The 17,428-nt window shown below is 41.5% G+C and overlaps 1 protein-coding gene across 1 annotated transcript in view; it reads right to left on the bottom strand.

Moving 5' to 3' along the window:
- Positions 1–17,428, bottom strand: part of RNF144B (ring finger protein 144B) — a 56,317-nt gene that overhangs the window by 20,200 nt on the left and 18,689 nt on the right. Inside the window, exons 3-4 of the mRNA XM_018559628.1 lie at positions 16,571–16,631; positions 7,955–8,159 (exon numbers count right to left, since the gene is read on the bottom strand). Coding sequence (XP_018415130.1) covers positions 7,955–8,159; positions 16,571–16,631 — 266 coding nt within the window. The remainder of the gene's footprint in view (positions 1–7,954; positions 8,160–16,570; positions 16,632–17,428) is intronic.

Below are 17,428 nucleotides of genomic sequence, written 5' to 3'. Positions count from 1 at the left end.
TTTCTGACTTCCCCAGCGGCATACCCATAATTGTATAACCCATTTGTTTATTTTTAATTCCAAAGTGCATTACTTTGCATTTATCGACATTAAACCTCATCTGCCACATTAATGCCCACTCCCCTATTTTATCCAGGTCCTCCTGTAATGTTATAATGTCTAAGTCCGTGTCTATTACCCTCCCAATTTTGGTGTCATCCGCAAACACGGAAATATCGCTGTTAACACCCTCCCCGATGTCATTAATAAATAAGTTGAACAATATGGGACCCAGCACAGAACCCTGAGGCACACCGCTCATTACACTAGCCCAGTCTGAAAAGGTGCCATTTACAGATACCCTCTGTACACGTTCCCGTAGCCAGTTCTCTATCCACGTTCAAGTTAATGATGATTTAAAAGTGGCAGTTCGTCTGCACACAGAATGTAATTGTATGTCATACGTTCAGGAAACATTATCTAATTCTAACTGCATGTAATCGTATCACATACGATTACATGCAGAGTGCTGGCGGACTGCCGCTTTCAAATGTGATCCATGTCACCCAATCATTAACTTGAATGGGTGACAATGGCCACTTCTAAATAGCATTTTTGGGATACCTGCCAAAGGAATTTGTAGTTTCCTGCTGCAGGAATTCCAAAGCACACATTAGTGTGAATGAAGCCTTATGGTCATCATGTTTCCAAACAGCCGACTCCAACTCCCACAGCTCCACTAAACCTCCTGTCCAGAACAAGATCACAAGGGAAAGAGCAGCTGTCCACTTACTAGTTTAGAGACGGGAGAATGAATGAAGGAGGAGCAGGAAACAGGGAGTGGCTTGCACACACTGATTACTAGAAGATAAGTTGTCCGCACACCCTTCTGCTTTGGAATATCATCTTTATTCGTATTCCTTTAACATGACATGTGAATGCAACGTTTCAGAGCCTCACAGGACCCCTTCGTCAGACAGATTGTCAATGATCAAAAGTGCTGTACATCCTTAATACCCAGTGCATTGTTAGGGATCTACAGCACTTTTGATCATTGACACTTTGCACGAAGCAGGGGTCCTGTGAGGCTCCGAAACATTGCATACACATGTCATCCTAAAGGAATATGAAAAAGGATGATATTCCGAAGCAGAATTATCTGCGGGCAACATATCTTCTACATTGTATACTATGGCGTCATCCACCAGTTGTTCTAGCACCCACTGGATTCTGGTACAGTGTGCAAAGGGGATATTACAAATACACACTGCTTACTAGCACACACAAGGGTGGCTCTATAGCACCCTGTAAGGAAAAAGAGCCACCTTAAAGCAGTATATCAGGGCCAGTGCTGAGGGGACCAGCTGATTCTGCATTGTAAATGATTTAATCAGCATTTGAAAAAGCTTAAAAACCATCTGACTTTAAAGTGACATTAAACCCTCAGATTTTTTAACATAAAACAATACTGTAATGTGCGCCTTACTGTAATCCATGGTTGTTTCCCTTCTCTTTGCTGCTCTTCCTTTTAAATCTGTATCTGTTCTCATGCTGGGCAGAACTTCTGTTTTGCAGCAGACTGCCTTATCTCTGCAATGGCTACATGGTGTCTGTGTGTACGTTTGCAACCTGAGCCAGCACTACCGGAAGAGGCAGTCAGCTGCAAAGGGAAGTTCTCCCCAAGCATGAGAAGACATGAGGATTTAAAAGGAAGAGCAGCAAAGAGAAGGGAAACTACCATGGATTACAGTAAGGCACACATTACAGTATTGGTTTATGTTAAAAAATCTGATAGCAGACATGTAAATTGCTATGTCCACAGTGGTTGTACAGGTGTGAGCTGAATTGGATAAATGAAACACTGACAGTTGCTTATTTCACACAAGTCAGACATACAAACCTGTTTTCCTTTCTTTTGATGACTTTTGAATTATGAAGTTCACCTTGATTGCACATTACATTGCATAACAATAATGATACCAGGCTCTATGGAATTTACATACACCCAACCACAATATGAAAAATGCACTAAGTTCCTAAAGTGGTAGGTGTAGCTGTGTGTCTGCCCACAAAAATTTAATTATCAAAGATGAACTCCAGGCAAACAGCTAAACACACAGTGGAAATACATATAATGGAATGGCTTTACCTGCCAAAGAAAGGATTTGTGTTTTCTGTCCATCCAGTCCACATTTACACAGCTCTGGCATACCACACAGCCCTGTCTGTCTAGAGAGGAGACCTGATTTTTCTCTGCTGCAGTTCAGTAAAGCTGGGGATACACCGTTAGAATTTCATACAAGCGTCTGGAAGACAAATCTTGTCAGAACATTCGATAATGCCATCAGAGACATGAGGAATGTCCTTTGAAATTATGTTTGATTTTTAACATTCAATTTTGAAATGAATAGAGTTTCCCAAATGAAACCCACAATCACTGTTATTATTTTGTTTGTTGGAGAAAAAATGTCCAACCTGTTCCGTCGATTTTTTTGTTGCTGTTGTTGTTGCAATGCACAGCTGCTCGAGATTTTGTCAGCTCCAGTTTTGATGAATTCCCCCCCAGTATATTTTTTTATTATTATTATTATTATACAGGATTTATATAGGGCCAACAGTTTGCGCAGCGAATTACAATATAAGTCCAGGCAAGATGGTTAGGAGGGCCCTGCCCGTAAGAGCTTTCAATCTAAAAGGGAGGAGCAAGTGATACAAGAGGTGGTAGTTGTGTGGGGATGAATTGTTTGAGAAAGTGATAGTTCAGTGGTTAGGTTGAAGCACAATAGGCTTTACTGAAGAGAGAGTCTTTAGGAATCGCCTAAAGGAAGACAGAGTAGGAGACAGACAAACAAGTTGGGGTAGGGAGTTTCGAAGGATGGGAGAGACTCTACAATAGTCCTGGAGGTGAGCATGGGAGGAGCTGATAAGGGAGCTAGAGAGCAGGAGGTCTTAAGAGGGGACAGTTAGGGTGATACTTTGAGATGAGGAGGGATTGACAGAGGGGGGTTGTAGACATTGAGCAGTTAGGTGGATGAGTCTAGCAGCAGCATTCATGATAGACTTGACATGTGTAGAGGTAGGCCAATAAGGAGGGAGTTGCAATAGTCGAGACGAGAGATAACAAGTAATTGGATGAGTAGCTTTGTGGTTTAATTGGTTAGGAAGGGGAGTATTTTGGAGATGTTATGAAGGTGAAGGCAGCAGGATTTGGATAGTGATTGGATATGGGGCAGAAAGGTGATGTCGGACTCAATGATCATACCTAACAACTTGGCATGGGGAGGGAGGGAGGGATAGTTGTGTTATCAATCTCAATGGAAAAGATGGGGGAAGATGCATGGGGGGGGAAATTAGCTCAGTTTTTGAAAGATTGAGTTTTAAGGAGTGTTGTGACAACCAGACAGATATGCCAGTTAGTTAACTAGGACACCAAGGGGGTGAGTTGAGGAGTGGAGAGATATATTTGGGTGTCATTGGCATAGAGATGGTATTGGAAGCCATGCAAGGTTATCAAGTGACCAAGGGAGGAGGTGTAGGTAGAGAAGAGAAGGGGTCCAAGGACAGAGCCTTGGGGGACCCCTACGGAAAGAGCAAGAGGAGGGGAGCAGTTAGATTAATAGGTGACACTAAAGAAGCACTTAGATAGGTAGGAGGTGAACCATGAGAGAGCAACCTTGAAGGCCAAACTGGAGCTTTTTGAGTATCAGCGTGTGGTTAGCTTGGTCAAAAGCAGCAGAAAGGTCTAATAGCAAGAGTAAGTAGTAGTGGCCATATAGTGAATGAGAGTTAGGAGATTGGTCTGAGATTGTTACGGTTGTTGGGGTCCAGTGAGGGTTTTTTGGGTATTGGGGTGACCAGTGCATGTTTTAGAGGTAAATGGAAAGATGCCGGTAGAGAGGAAAAGGTTCTAAGTATGAGTAAGAGAGTGTAGGATAGGGCAAGAGGGTGACTGGAGTAGTGGTATAGGAACAGGGTCCAGGGGGCAAGTGGTGAGGCGGGTGTCATGGAAAAGCTTTGTAACCTCCTCTGTAGTTAAAGGGTCAAAAGAGTAAAGTAAGAAATTATAATACATTGTTAGCTGCAGTCCCCAAGTCCTATGTAGGATTCAGTGTGCACAGGTGCCTGCAGTAAGACTTTCTCACCCAGATGAAACTAGCTCTAAAGACACTGTGCACCACATAGGACACAGCAGCAATGATCGACTCCCAGGAGTGTTCATTTTATGTCTTTAATATCTACCTGGAGTTCAGCTTTACGTTTAGAGTGAATTGATATGATGTATAAAGAACTTTGTTGTTATTGACTGGGCCATGCTAATAATATCAAATGATTGTTTAGCTACAGAAATAAAACAGCACTGCCAAAATAAAAACTAATCTGACAATTTGATCATTTTGCTTACTGAAAGAAGAAGGTTTCAATATGACTGGACTTGTCAACCATGAAGGACAGGAATATTCATGGTCAAATGTGAGCAATAAATAAATTAACTTATTATTTAGCTTTTTATTAGCTGCACATTTAGTGCACTTGCACTCTTGAAGGCGTTCTTTTGTCTCACTTGTTTATTCAACTAGGCCCTTCAGCAAAAAAAAAAATCTTTTAGCATCTATTTTTATTTAAGTGTAGCGGTAACTGCATGACATTGTGTGATTAATGCATATTAACCCACAGCGCACCTAGTATGCGTCACTGTGCGCCAGGTGCATTGCCATTCATTTGAATGGTGACCCAACACACCTCGAGGCCACCATGCTCTGCAACGCAGCCCAACATGTGGCACCCCAATACCATGCATTGAGTAGGCAAAGAGCATGCTAGCAGGAGTAAAGAGCATAGTGGCAGAGAGATGAGCACATCAGGATGCTGTTTCTCCCCTAACTGTCCAGTTACAGGGTGGGGATGGGGAGGGGACCTGTAATTAAAAGTGAAACTGCAGCAGAGAACGATCAGAGTTCCTCCCTTTCTAGACTGTACTGTGCTGTGGGGCCGATCTGTGTAAACCTCAGGAGTGGATGGACATAAATACAAAGTCTTAAGCAGGAAAAACAGCTGCCAAAAATGTATTTCAGTTGTTTGTCTAGAGTTCAGCTTTAATGCTTTGAATAGCCGAGCTTGTATGTTTTTGCCTGTTGAAAAAGCAGGAAAGGCAGAAGAAATATACTTCTATTGCCTGTTTTTATTTCGGAAAAATAAAGGAAAATCCAACCTCTCCAATCAGCTCTTACCTTAAGAACAGCCAATCAAGGTATATCTGAAGAAATCTGGGAGTACCCACATACATGAAATTACCTTATTATACATTTTATCTTTAATTGTCTCAAGCTGTCTCAAGCATTCTGAACTGTTCTTGAATCCGTCGGCTTGGTTAATTTGTACCAGCTAAAGTGAATATCTTTAAATTATGTACATATTTAAACCGTATTTTATTAAAAATGGAAAACAACAGTTACAGCTGGAAGAAGTCCAAGTCTTATATCCACAAGGGTAAATGAAAAGCAGCATGACTAAACAGCAGTGTAGGTGTTTGGTGGGTGGTAATACATGATAAAACACAGTAAACAACTACAAACCAGTTCTCACTTTGCTAGATTCCTGCGTGTGTATTCTTGACACAATAGGTGCACCCATCATTGCAGATGAGTTTTGATTTGCAAAGAAAAATATCCAATTAATTTGATACCCTTGTTTTCGGCACCAGGAGTCCAGTGCTGGTAGTTTTGCTAATGAGTCTCCAAATACAGAGAACTAGTGTGAAATTACTGAAATTACTGAAAGTAACTGCTAAAAAATACAAAGGTACCTCCCTAAGGGCTTGTTCACACGACGTCCGTTTTCTGCGCTGACCTGATCCGTACGCTCCTGCACTAAAAATGCATCCCAATGTATCCCTATGTGTTTTATGGGCTACAGTTCTCACGTGCGCAGTCCGTTCAGGTTACGACAGAAAAATACTGTATCTCACATTTTGTACGGTCAGGAAAAGGTCCGGAAACGTAAAACGTGTAAAAACCGCGCAAAACAACGCACTGCACTGCAGCTAACATACTGACAGCCCCACTCCAGCAAAAAAAAACAAAATATATATATATTTTTTTTAACTGGAACGCATCAAAAACGCGGCAAAAACGCAGCAAAAACACATAGCACCGCGTCTGCAGATCCGCACCTGAAACTCATGTAAACAGGCCCTAAAGGTGCCCATACACCTTGCAATTATCATCCGATTTCCGAACGGAATCGGGTTTTTTTGTACGACAATCGGCCAGTTGATGGGAAGTCAACTATCACAATTTAAATCCACATTGGTCTGTGCATGATAGGGCGTGCGGAAATCAAATGACGGTTCGATGACAGGATGAAACAAATCATACGATAAATGATTGTATCACTTACAATGGATGTTGTTCCTTAATGTTTAAACGTTTTAAGCAGAATCAGCTGGTCCCCTGTACACTGACAGTGAAAATATAAAGAATATAAAGAAATACTTTGCTGGGCAATGTATAATTGTTTGATCTGGATTCAATATTGAAAAAAAGTTTGAGATTTTATTAGTACATTAACCTCCTGGCGGTATTCCCGAGTCTGGCTCGAGGTTAACTTTCAGTACCAGGAGCAGTAACCCCGAGCCAGACTCGGGAATGCACAGAAAAGTGTCACTTACCTTGTCCCTGCGAGCCTGCGGTGTCCTCTGCTGTACGCGGCCGGCATCTGAGTTTCAGTTTCGTTTTCAGGCGTCACAGCGGGGGGCGGAGCCGGCGGGAAATTCAAAAGTGAAAAATTACATTTACACAGAATACAATGTAATCTGCTACAATTACACTTATGTATCAAACTATTTCACTTCCATTTTGTCCCTAGAGCTCTGTCCAGTGCCCTGCCTGCACTTTTACTGTTCTTTCTGCCTGGAAACTTTTGAACGTCCATGGCATCCAAAAAGCGTGCCATGGACACTTTCAGTGTCTGAGGACGAATTTCCCAACGAATCGCTATCGCTCAATTCTGCAAGTGATTCTAATTTACTATCGCTGTTTTCTACCTGGTCTAAAACTGCTTTTGACCTAAAACAGCGACGATTCTGCGACCGAGCTCAGTGATGTGAGAACTTGGTACTTGACTGAGGTACGGATCAAGCAGCGACCCCAGAATTCCCATTTACTGGACCATTTTTTAAATTATTATATTATAATTTTTTATAATTATTTCTTATATTATAATTTCTTATAATTGTGAAAAAGTGTCAGGCAGGGCACTGAACAAAGCTCTATATTCTACTCCCCACCAAAACACTAAAACCTAGGCTTAACACAAACCTAAGGCTTAAAGTTCAGAACAGTGAATACCAGCTTCAATCTTTCAGTGCAGAGGTTTTATTTTTTAGATCAGAGGATCCCAAGGCAAGACAGGTGTGTAAAGAAACAAGGAGTTCAGGAGTTAGGGAGTGTTGAGGTTACAGGTAGTGTAAGTGTGAGGGTTAGTTTTAGGGTTATGGAATGAGCTTAGGTTACAGCTCTTAGCAATGGGAGTTCAGAGCTGAAAGCTACCAGTGCCAAGCTGCCTGCACTGAAATTTTAGATATCGTATACACTAGGGGTAGGCAACTTTGGCACTCCTGGTGGGGTGAAACTCATAATTCCATCATGCCTCTGCCTCTGGGAATCATGCCAGTTGCTGTGTTGCTTGCAATGCCTTACGGGACTTGTAGCTCCACAACAACTGGAGTTACAAAGTTACTTACCCTGACCTACACTATGCCCTAACACCAACTAACTGCTATTCTGTAAAGTAAACACATCCTGCTGCGAAAAGCATGCAGCACTGAGATCCCAGCACGAGAAGAAACTGCTGTGGTATTTCTCAATAAAGTAAAGAGACCAAACTTAGATACTAGGTTATTTTTAAATGTCAAAACATTTGTTCAGTGGGCACAAACATCATAAAACAATAACACTAGATGGAAAATACCAGTTACCCTTTCTCAGGCTGAACTGCTTCTGGCTGATTTTCTTGGCATAAGTGCTCAGGATGCCAAGGCTTTTTGCATACACAACAAAATTTCATAAGGCAAACTCGGCATTCCACCGATACAGGCATATCGGAGTGGCTAGCTGCGACCTGGCAAACAGTTTGGCAATCTGCTGTTGGGCACCAGGTTCTGCAGGGGTCAAGATGAACGTCTGAAAAAGAAAGAAAAATCAAAGAAAGATATTTTAATGAATATTCTTCTTTTACATTATTCAACTACATTAATTACACACTAATAGGCAGGTCTATTATTAGCAGGGGAAGTTTACTTTATACTGCGTCCACAGATAACTGCCCTTTGTATTGGCCAATACCAACTTTTGAAGTCAACAATTGCCTTCACAAATATAGAAAAGTCAGAAAGAAAGATCTAATCAGGAACAAGTATAAGACCTATATATAATTATATAATTTACATAATTCCAAACAAAATCTAAGGGGGTTATTCACTTAGCTGTCGAAGGCACCCGAGTGAATAACCAAGCCGAAGTGAAGTGAGCCGAACGTGGTTTGGCTATTCACTTTAGTCTTGTCCGGCTGATTTCAGCCATACATCGGCTAAAATCAGACGTACATCAGCTGCCTTTGGTCAGCCGCATATGCTCTGCATGTTTGGCTTAGCTGAAGTGCAGAAGGAGTTCGACTCTGCCGATCCAACATCTGGATCGGCTGAGCGCAGCTCGGCAGCTCACACGCTGCCCTTTGCCTCTATTCTCATAGGGCCGAAACGGCAGTGAGTAAATAGCCGAATGCCGCCGATCGGCATTCAGCTTAGCTATTCTGCACGCAACCTCCGAGGTAGCGAGCAGAATAGAAAAAAATGTAAATACATTTTATTTAAAAATATATTTTTAAGTATTTAAAAAAATACGAAAATGAAATAAAGTTAAGAAAATAATACAAATATTTTAAAGAAAAGAAAAGGAAAAAATAATTGGAAAAAAAACGAATGCACGACGACCCGACCGCACACTACGAACTCCCACCGCATAATATCAAATCTGACAGATGTCGGCAAAATATAAACAATTGGGCGGAACTATCGGTGACATCACCGCTAGCTCCGCCCAACTGTTTTCTATTGCCAGACTCATTACAACTGGGCAGAGCGAGCCATGAGATCACGGCTGGCTCCGCCCAGCTGACATCTGCATGGAGATCTGTCGGCTTTGGCCTGTCACGACTCAGCCGACTTTGCCTGTCACTACGACTCAGCCGAGCCGAAGCATATGGGTTCGGCTATGCTGTCTTCGGCTGTTGTACAGGCTGTAGTGAATAGCCCACACAGCAGCCCTTCGACTGAACCGAAGGGCTTAGGCAGCCAAAGTGAGCCGAAGGATCAGCCAAAGCTACGGCTGGATCCTTCGGCTCATTAGTGAATAACCCTCTAAGTGTTTTTCACCCGCACTGTTGTCTGTTAGATTTAGTCAATTCCGTGGATGGACCACTTTGCTGCAAATCAATCTGCAGCTGGCATGGTGAAGTACCAGGCGGTTCCATATGCATATTGGCAAACAAGGTAAACTTTGTTTTACGATAATTAAAATACATTGTCCGTGCCTGGAACATAAACAATGAATTGTGCGTGTCATCTGTCACCTGCTGCCTTCTTTTCATGCAGTCAGACTCATGAGAAGTGGTGAAGGTATCCGCTGCTGTAGTTATAGAGCACGACAAAAGAAGTAACAAGAGAAAACCTTAGAAACTTTTATCATTAGTGCAACTGGAACTAAAATGTTTCTTTTTAAGAGTAGAGAGGGGTTATAACTCCTGTAAGGTTTTTATTGCTGTTTGTGTCCCCGTTAAGAAGGGTCACCCTCTCTATTTGTCCTCTCTATTAGTTAAATGTACTCCCTGAAAAAGGATTCTTACCAGAACTAATTTTACAATGGGGACATTAGTTCTGCTGGCCCAGTGGACCACCAAGGATTTCCCTCTTTTTGGAGGCATTGGGGGTGATTTACTAATCTAAACACACGCACGCACCAGGTGCGTGTGATTTTCACACAGCAAAACGTATTTATCAACCAAAAAGTCTCTAAAAGCATATTTCCACTAATGCCATATATGGAAAAATCATGCACATGATGCATATATAATGCTGCTTCACAGTTTTTGACAAAAATGGTTAGCTCATGCATTTACATTCCTGCATTCATCAACGCAAGCAACACAACGAAGAGCTAATTTACACAACATCACCTTGCTTGGCTTTGCACAACACACCTGCTGGGTGTGTACACACTACAAAGGTGTTTAGATTCCACCCATAGATCTTGCTGGGAGGGAACACACTACAGAGGTGTATACATGTTCGTGGTGTGTTTATAAGGTTAGTAAATCAACCCCATTTCCTTTCACTTCTTGTGGCTATTGAACAGACAGAGAAGGGAAATCTCTCCAGTGGGACACAGGTGGCAAAAAAGCTAACAAAGGTTATAGCCCTCATTTACTCTACCCAAAAAAATGTTTTGGCTTCGGTTCTACTTTAAAACAGTTCTTCTAATCTCTGGCACTCAGTGGACCAGAATTCCTTTTTAATTAATTAAGAACAGCTTAAAGATAACTTCAGGTAGAGGCTCAATATCCCAGGATATGCACAATATTGGTAATCTGCCGGCTCCCAGGGGCTGATGCACTGAAAGGCATGCCTAGCTTTGTGCAGACTATTATAGTCAGATACCACAAAAGTCATATTTACATGTGTTTTTCTGAAGTTGGGGGTGAAGGATGGCATATGGAAGACTATTCATTAAATGTACAGTTATCCTATAATTGCCTATAATTGTACAAGCGTACAGGAAGTTACACTGTTTGCAGCATGTTTGAAACACATTTGAGAACTGCTGAGAGTCATTTTAGAGATAATTCATCTCTGCTGTGAATGCAGGTGCAGAGCACAGGATCACATTTACCTTGCAATAAATATGCCCAAATGCTGCATTTGATGTAATGTGACCAATTATATCACTGCACCCAAATTCCAAATATAACATAAAGACATTCAATCGCAGACCAAACACCCACGGTGCATGCACCCTAGGGCTGGCCACATAGGGACGGATTTCTCACCATAACTGAGTACACCCTCTTTAACCCTTTCACAGCTCAATAAAATCATATTGTTATCAGCATGCTATGTATTGGCAACACAAAGCTCACTATGTCCCGGGGCACAGTACAGTTAATGTTTCAGTTTTGTTGTGGACAATATTTTGACTTTGGGTACTTATTGGTACTGGACTGTGCTAACCTTTTTTGTTTTATAGTAGATTGTTTTATTTCAGAATACAAAATAAAGTTGTACAATGTTACAATAACAATGTTATAAAAAAAAAAGAAAAGGTGCAAGGGAACCAAGAAAACATTAACCGGTAGCAGAAAACAACAACAAAATAAGTTTGTATACAGTAATAACGAGAATACGTCATTAACCAAACAAACAACAGGAGGAGGGGACAAGGGTCCAAGGGTGATTGGCCGAGCACTGTCACATTGAATTAAGTCACATGCTTCTTCATACTCAGTAGTACCAAGCAATTTTTTTTCCCCCGGTACTGTACATAGTGGTGGGGGAGTGCACGGAAAGATGAGTATTGGTTTGCCCTGAATGGGCATAACACAGGTTTATTTTGGAATGGTCATAACTGATGGTGTAAATAAATGAACAAGAGCAGCAATTCATGAACAAGAACAGCAATATAAAAGAAAGAATACAATATGCAATTAGGTCCTGCTGTATATTCTTTAGATCTAACTATACATATCCTGTAACAATTGCAGGAATAGTTGTATTGTTAGTGACACAACAGCATTAAACACAGTAATAACCATAGGCCATTAATATGCCACTTTTAACAGTAATGCCCATCTATAGGCCTGCTAATGATAGTTATGCACACTATGTCAGAATAGGAACAATGGCGAGATATAAGTACAACAACAAAGAACTGTCGAAGCATGACCATGAGAAGTACACAGTACTTAGATGAATTATTTACAAACCTATGTGTTCCTATAATTCCCCATTGGACTGAGCTCCGTCAGACCTGCAGGCTTTGAGCTGTTTGGCTTTTCACAAGACTCCTTAGCAGTGTTTTAATTTAAACAGGTTTTTTATAGAAACTGACTTCATGAAAGTATGATTCACACTTTTATTCTGCAGCAGGAGGAGTTTATTCGTGAGAAAAATCAATACTCTTGAATTGGTGATTCATACACATTTTCATTAACAAAAATGTTATACCGGTACTTATGTTTTAGGCGTTTAATAGAAATATAAGCTGAGATGGTTCTGAAATGTACTGGACAACCAGATATAGTTGGCACATTGTACAGCAGCATTACAGTAAAGTGTAAGTTAGACATATATAAAGGATCCCATTTAATCAAGTTTTGTGTATTTATCAAAAATACTTAAATGTACTTTAAAATCGCACATAAGTCTGTCTTTGTTATAGCCCCCTGTAATCCCCTGCACATCATCATTCAGACTGGGAAAAACAGTATAGCCTAATTAACTATACGTTAATTAGGCTCTACTGTATTGTGTACCATTGTGAATGTAACAAACAGAGCTTGTTGAATAGAGAAGAAAACACATATACAGCATGACCTATTTAGTGAGCTTCTGTTCGTTTATCCATTCGCAGTACTGAAAAACCGTACTGCTTTGGTTGCAGTGGAGAAACGTAAATGGTCTGGACCGGGCTATAGTGTCTAGTTGGGGTATCTGGATTATAAAACTAGCTAGACAAAATTACACATTTTATGTTGTATTTGTATTTAAAAACATAATTTAGCTAATTACTTATTCTCAATCTTAAATGTTTACCTTAGCACAGCCAACAGTTCTAATAGTTCGCATATGAACAGTAATATATACGGGTCTATTCACTAAGCTGCCGAGGGCAGCCGAGTGAACAACCGACCCCAAGTGAAGTGAGCCGAACACTGTTCGGCTATTCACTTCAGGCTTGTACGGCTGATTTCAGCCGTATATCGGCTGAAATCAGCCGTACATCGGCTTGCTTCGCATGGCTTCGGGTCGGCCGAACATGCTCAGCATGTTCGGCTGACCCGAAGTGCAGAAGGAGTTCGATTCAGCCGATCCAACATCTGGATCGGCTGAGCCGAACCTCCGTCAGGCTACTCACTGCTGTTCGGCCTATTCTTATAGATGCCGAACAGCAGTGAGTGAATAGCCGAATGCCGATGAGCGGCATTCGGCTCGGCTGTTCTGCTCGGTCCCTCAGAGGGGGGAAGCCGCGTCAGAATAGAAAAAAAAAAACTTACGGGCTATAGTGAATAGCCCGTACAGCACCAATTCGGTTCTACTGAACCGAAGGTGTCTTGGGGCCGAAGCTAGCCGAAGGATCGGCCGAAGCTACGGTTAGATCCTTCGGCAGCTTCATGAATAGACCCCATAGTATCTAATGCCACTCCAATCCCAATTACAGCTTAATCCACAGGACACCTCTCCCACACTCTTCACTTCGCCCAGTATTCTTGTGCTGCTGGTCTTTGCTGGTGGGCTACAGAGCAACTATGAAGAGATTTGGTTGCTTTTTACTCTCTAACAGCCCTTGGTTTTACAAAAGAGGTGGGGATGCTAAATAAGAGGTTGTATTGTGTCATTCCTAATTATCATGATTATGACTGGCATATACATATAGGTCTTTATTTGCATTACTTTAAGACAGGTGCATTAACAAAGATCTCATATGCTTCTTATAAAATATGTGTTTTATGTGTGTGAAGAAATATATGTAAAATGATCTATCTCTGTTAAACTCAGTAGCGTTCCACTTACTTGTTCCAGCATGTGGAAAATGTGTGCAACTGATGCAAAGAATGTTAACTTTATCTATGTACTTCCTGCTAGTTAAAACTTCAGCTAAGAAATCATACCTTGCATAAATTGTCAGGTCGTGACCTATAGAAGGCAACATATATTCTGCAATTATCCTTGATGACTTTTATTTACTCCTTTTGCTAAAATCCAAGACGTGAATAAGGAGTAAGCAGAAAATAGTAATTTAGTTTTTCACTGTATCTTACTATCAGCATGACACAAGAATGCTGAAGGTCTACCTCATTGTTTCCCTTTTTGTAAAGTGCCCAGCTTGAGTTAATAAACTCCAGGCAGATATAAACAACACAATCAATGTAGCGTTGTAGTCATAAATAACTATTAAACATATTTTTTAATGTAACTAGTGTAAGTACTTCACTATGTGCTGGTATCTCCACCCTATGCATCAGCACTCAGACAGGCAGAGTAAGAGGCAGGACCGGGAGCCAACAAAGTGCGCTGCATGTAAATGTATTGACATGCTTATAAGAGAAAAGAGCAGAGTGAGTAGCGAGATTACCTGATCAGTCTACTGGTGCTCATTCACTGTCCAATCAGCAGGCTGGGTTGGAGAGAGGCCTCAATTGTACCCCCTTAACTACAAATGGTATTCCCATTATATTCTGTGCCCAATAGAGAGGTAAGGAGAGAGGCAGTATTGATGGAATACACGGTGACCAGAAACAGACTCACTGTTGCTCCCTTTATTAGAGCACTCAGGTTTTTAGGCTGGGAGCTTAAAATAAAAAAGTAACTGACTAGTGCCTGTGCAATCATAGTGGTAGTGGTTGACTGTGGCTGTGTTGCTTTGAGATCACTAAAACTCAAAGTAGCAATCCTGTGGCTAGGTCCACCCACACCCATGACAGCTATGACATTCTGAAGAGTAGTAGTGATGGAACACATTCAGCATGTATAGGATTCTTTGATTGTTGTAAGCAGTGGTATATTTTTGTTTTGTGCTGCCCTAGACAAGACTAAACTCAGGCACCCCCCTCAATCTAAATTTGCCCCACCCCATCCTGTTTAGGACATTTTACGCAACTTGCCAGTCACTGGATTCAGTGCACACGGGGTCTTAGGAGAGCTGTGCACGGTTAATGGTGGGCTGTGTGGGGTCTATGGTGGGCTGTGCAGGGTCTCAGGAGGACTGTGCAGGGTCTCAGGAGGACTGTGCAGAGTCCCTTTCCCTGCATACATGTGCTGCTCCTCTTACCTGCAGCTCGAAGTGACATTAGTACCAACATGATACATTGCAGTCCCCAGCCTGCTTCTAGGACATCCCACCATCAGATCACATGCTATGCCCAGCCCCAAGCCACCCGCTGCTTCTCCTCCACCTCCTGTACAAAGCCAGTCGGCCCACTTGTCACTGGACACTCCCCTCCACCGGGCAGCTCTCTAATTAGGAAGCTGCTCTTAGGACCTTGTGGCCGCCTAGTTTGCCACCTTAGGAAGCTGCCGCTGCCTGATTCTGTGCCGCCCAGCCTCTACTGGGCAAGTGCACGGTATGCCCAAAGGCAAGTCTGGCCCTGTCCACCTCAATGGTTTGGGGCAGCGTTTTCTGCCTCCCCCCTGGAAAGTGTCGCCCTAGGCAAATGCCTAGATTGCCTTGTGGTAGATACACCCCTGGTTGTAAGTGTGTGGTTTTTCCACAGAATAGTCCTATTTTTCACAGATTACACCTGGGTTATGTTAACTTTGTAAACTTTAACAGTGTTTAGCAGAGTTCTTCTCTAAAGGAGAACTACTGGGAGAGTAAAATGTACTCTTCCCAATATTTTGAGCCGGTGTTTTACACTGCAGCTGTCAAATGCCTACTTTATAGTTCGAGAACTGAAAGTTTACAAACTGCTGATCACTCGACTCACAACTTTTCCCTGCAGAGAGCAGTGACTGTCAATCAAAACTCCCTCCAGGGATTCATTCCTCCCCTCGCTTTGTTCCTCCAGTGCTCATTGGAGGGACAGAAAGGGGAGGTGCTGGCACAGCTGGCTCTGGCTCTAGAGAGGCAGAGCCAATTGTCAATCAGGCTGTGGAGTGGATCCCGACTACAAAAGTAGCCACCTTCCAGAAGCAAGAACAGCGTCAGCATGAATTTAGAGATGAGCCCAGTGATACACAAATAAGATACATTTTTGTTAATAAATGGGATACTTGAATGCATTTTTAAGATTTAACTTCTGAGTTTAGTGCCACTTTAAATGTACTCCTGTGACCCAAAAGATAACTTAAGCTAAAAAAAAAGTTTGGCTATAGTTCTCTGTGTCAAATATACGATTAAATATTATTAAAGGACAGCAACAGTCATAACTGATGTACTTGTTAACACAACATCATCTCAATTCCCTGGGTGGTTCCAGATCTGAAACTTCACTCTATTACTGTATTTCAATAACATATGATTCAAACAACACGTAGGTGTTATGCGCTCACTCCAAGAACTAAGTTCCTAGAGGTAGGATTATTCATTATTTTCTTATAAAATATTAGATTTTTTATTATTTTATTAGAAAGATTGAACATTTGCTTGATCAAAGTTTATTAGAAAAGGACATTGTTTCCGACTTTTATTATTACAGCCTACTAGGTCCTACTCCAATTCTTTCCAGTATTCTGTCATACAAACATCTCTTATAAAGAAACCTGGATGAGTTTAATATTGACACCTGTGCCTAATATTTAAAATAAAATGTAACAAAATGATACCTCGTTCAAGCTTTAGCCGCTGATACAAACGCAGCTGATCATTGGTCACCAGACAAGCAATCTGAAATGCAAAAGAACAGAGTTACATTTAAAAATGTGGTAAATATCACATATAAAGTATTTAAAACTGAATTTGAGGCAAGCGGCTAACTGAACTTTTGAAATACCTATAATGGAACTGCTGTCCTGCCTAAAAGATTTGTAGTTCTAATCTTTTGTAGTTCCTTCTAATCCTTTTGTATGGTACTGTATTGTAATTGTACTGTCTCCCCATAAACTGTCGGCAATATATAAATCCTGAATATTAATAATAATAATAGTTATGTGGAGTGAATCCTGAAAGAAAGTGTATTCAGATCCTCCGCCTTCAGTACAGCAGGAGGGCAGCTTTATCAAAAACACACCCCTGTTTGCTGATTGGACAATGAAGGAACTGCAGCACACTAGTGAGGTTGCCCCGCTGCTCATTCCGCTCTCTGCTCCTGGCAGCATGTCCTTTGTGAGTAGAACCTCACCTCATTGGTTTCTAGTGCTAGCTTTCCCTCCCCCAGTCTATGTCCTCCTGTAGAGAAGATTGCAGGAGGCTATCAAGATACATTTACATGCTTGCACTACACTACACATGCATTTAAAAATACTTTTAATGGTTTTAATGAATGTATGGAAGTTCGCATTAATTGATGGTTTTCATATCTGCTTGAACTTCAGCCTCGATAAAGAAACATATATTGTCACAAGTACTTCATAAGGAGTCGTCCAAGTGTTACACATATAGGTAATGTGTATGTGATCACCAAGCTACCATCAGAATACAGAATTTGTACAGACAAACTCAGAATATTTTAGGCATAGACAAAT

Source organism: Nanorana parkeri, unplaced genomic scaffold, assembly GCF_000935625.1.
Source record: "Nanorana parkeri isolate BGI_ZX_2015 unplaced genomic scaffold, ASM93562v1 scaffold408, whole genome shotgun sequence".
In the NCBI taxonomy this organism is placed as follows: domain Eukaryota; kingdom Metazoa; phylum Chordata; class Amphibia; order Anura; family Dicroglossidae; genus Nanorana; species Nanorana parkeri.
Note: the sequence above shows the minus strand (reverse complement) of the source record. Positions and strands in the feature narration are given on the sequence as shown.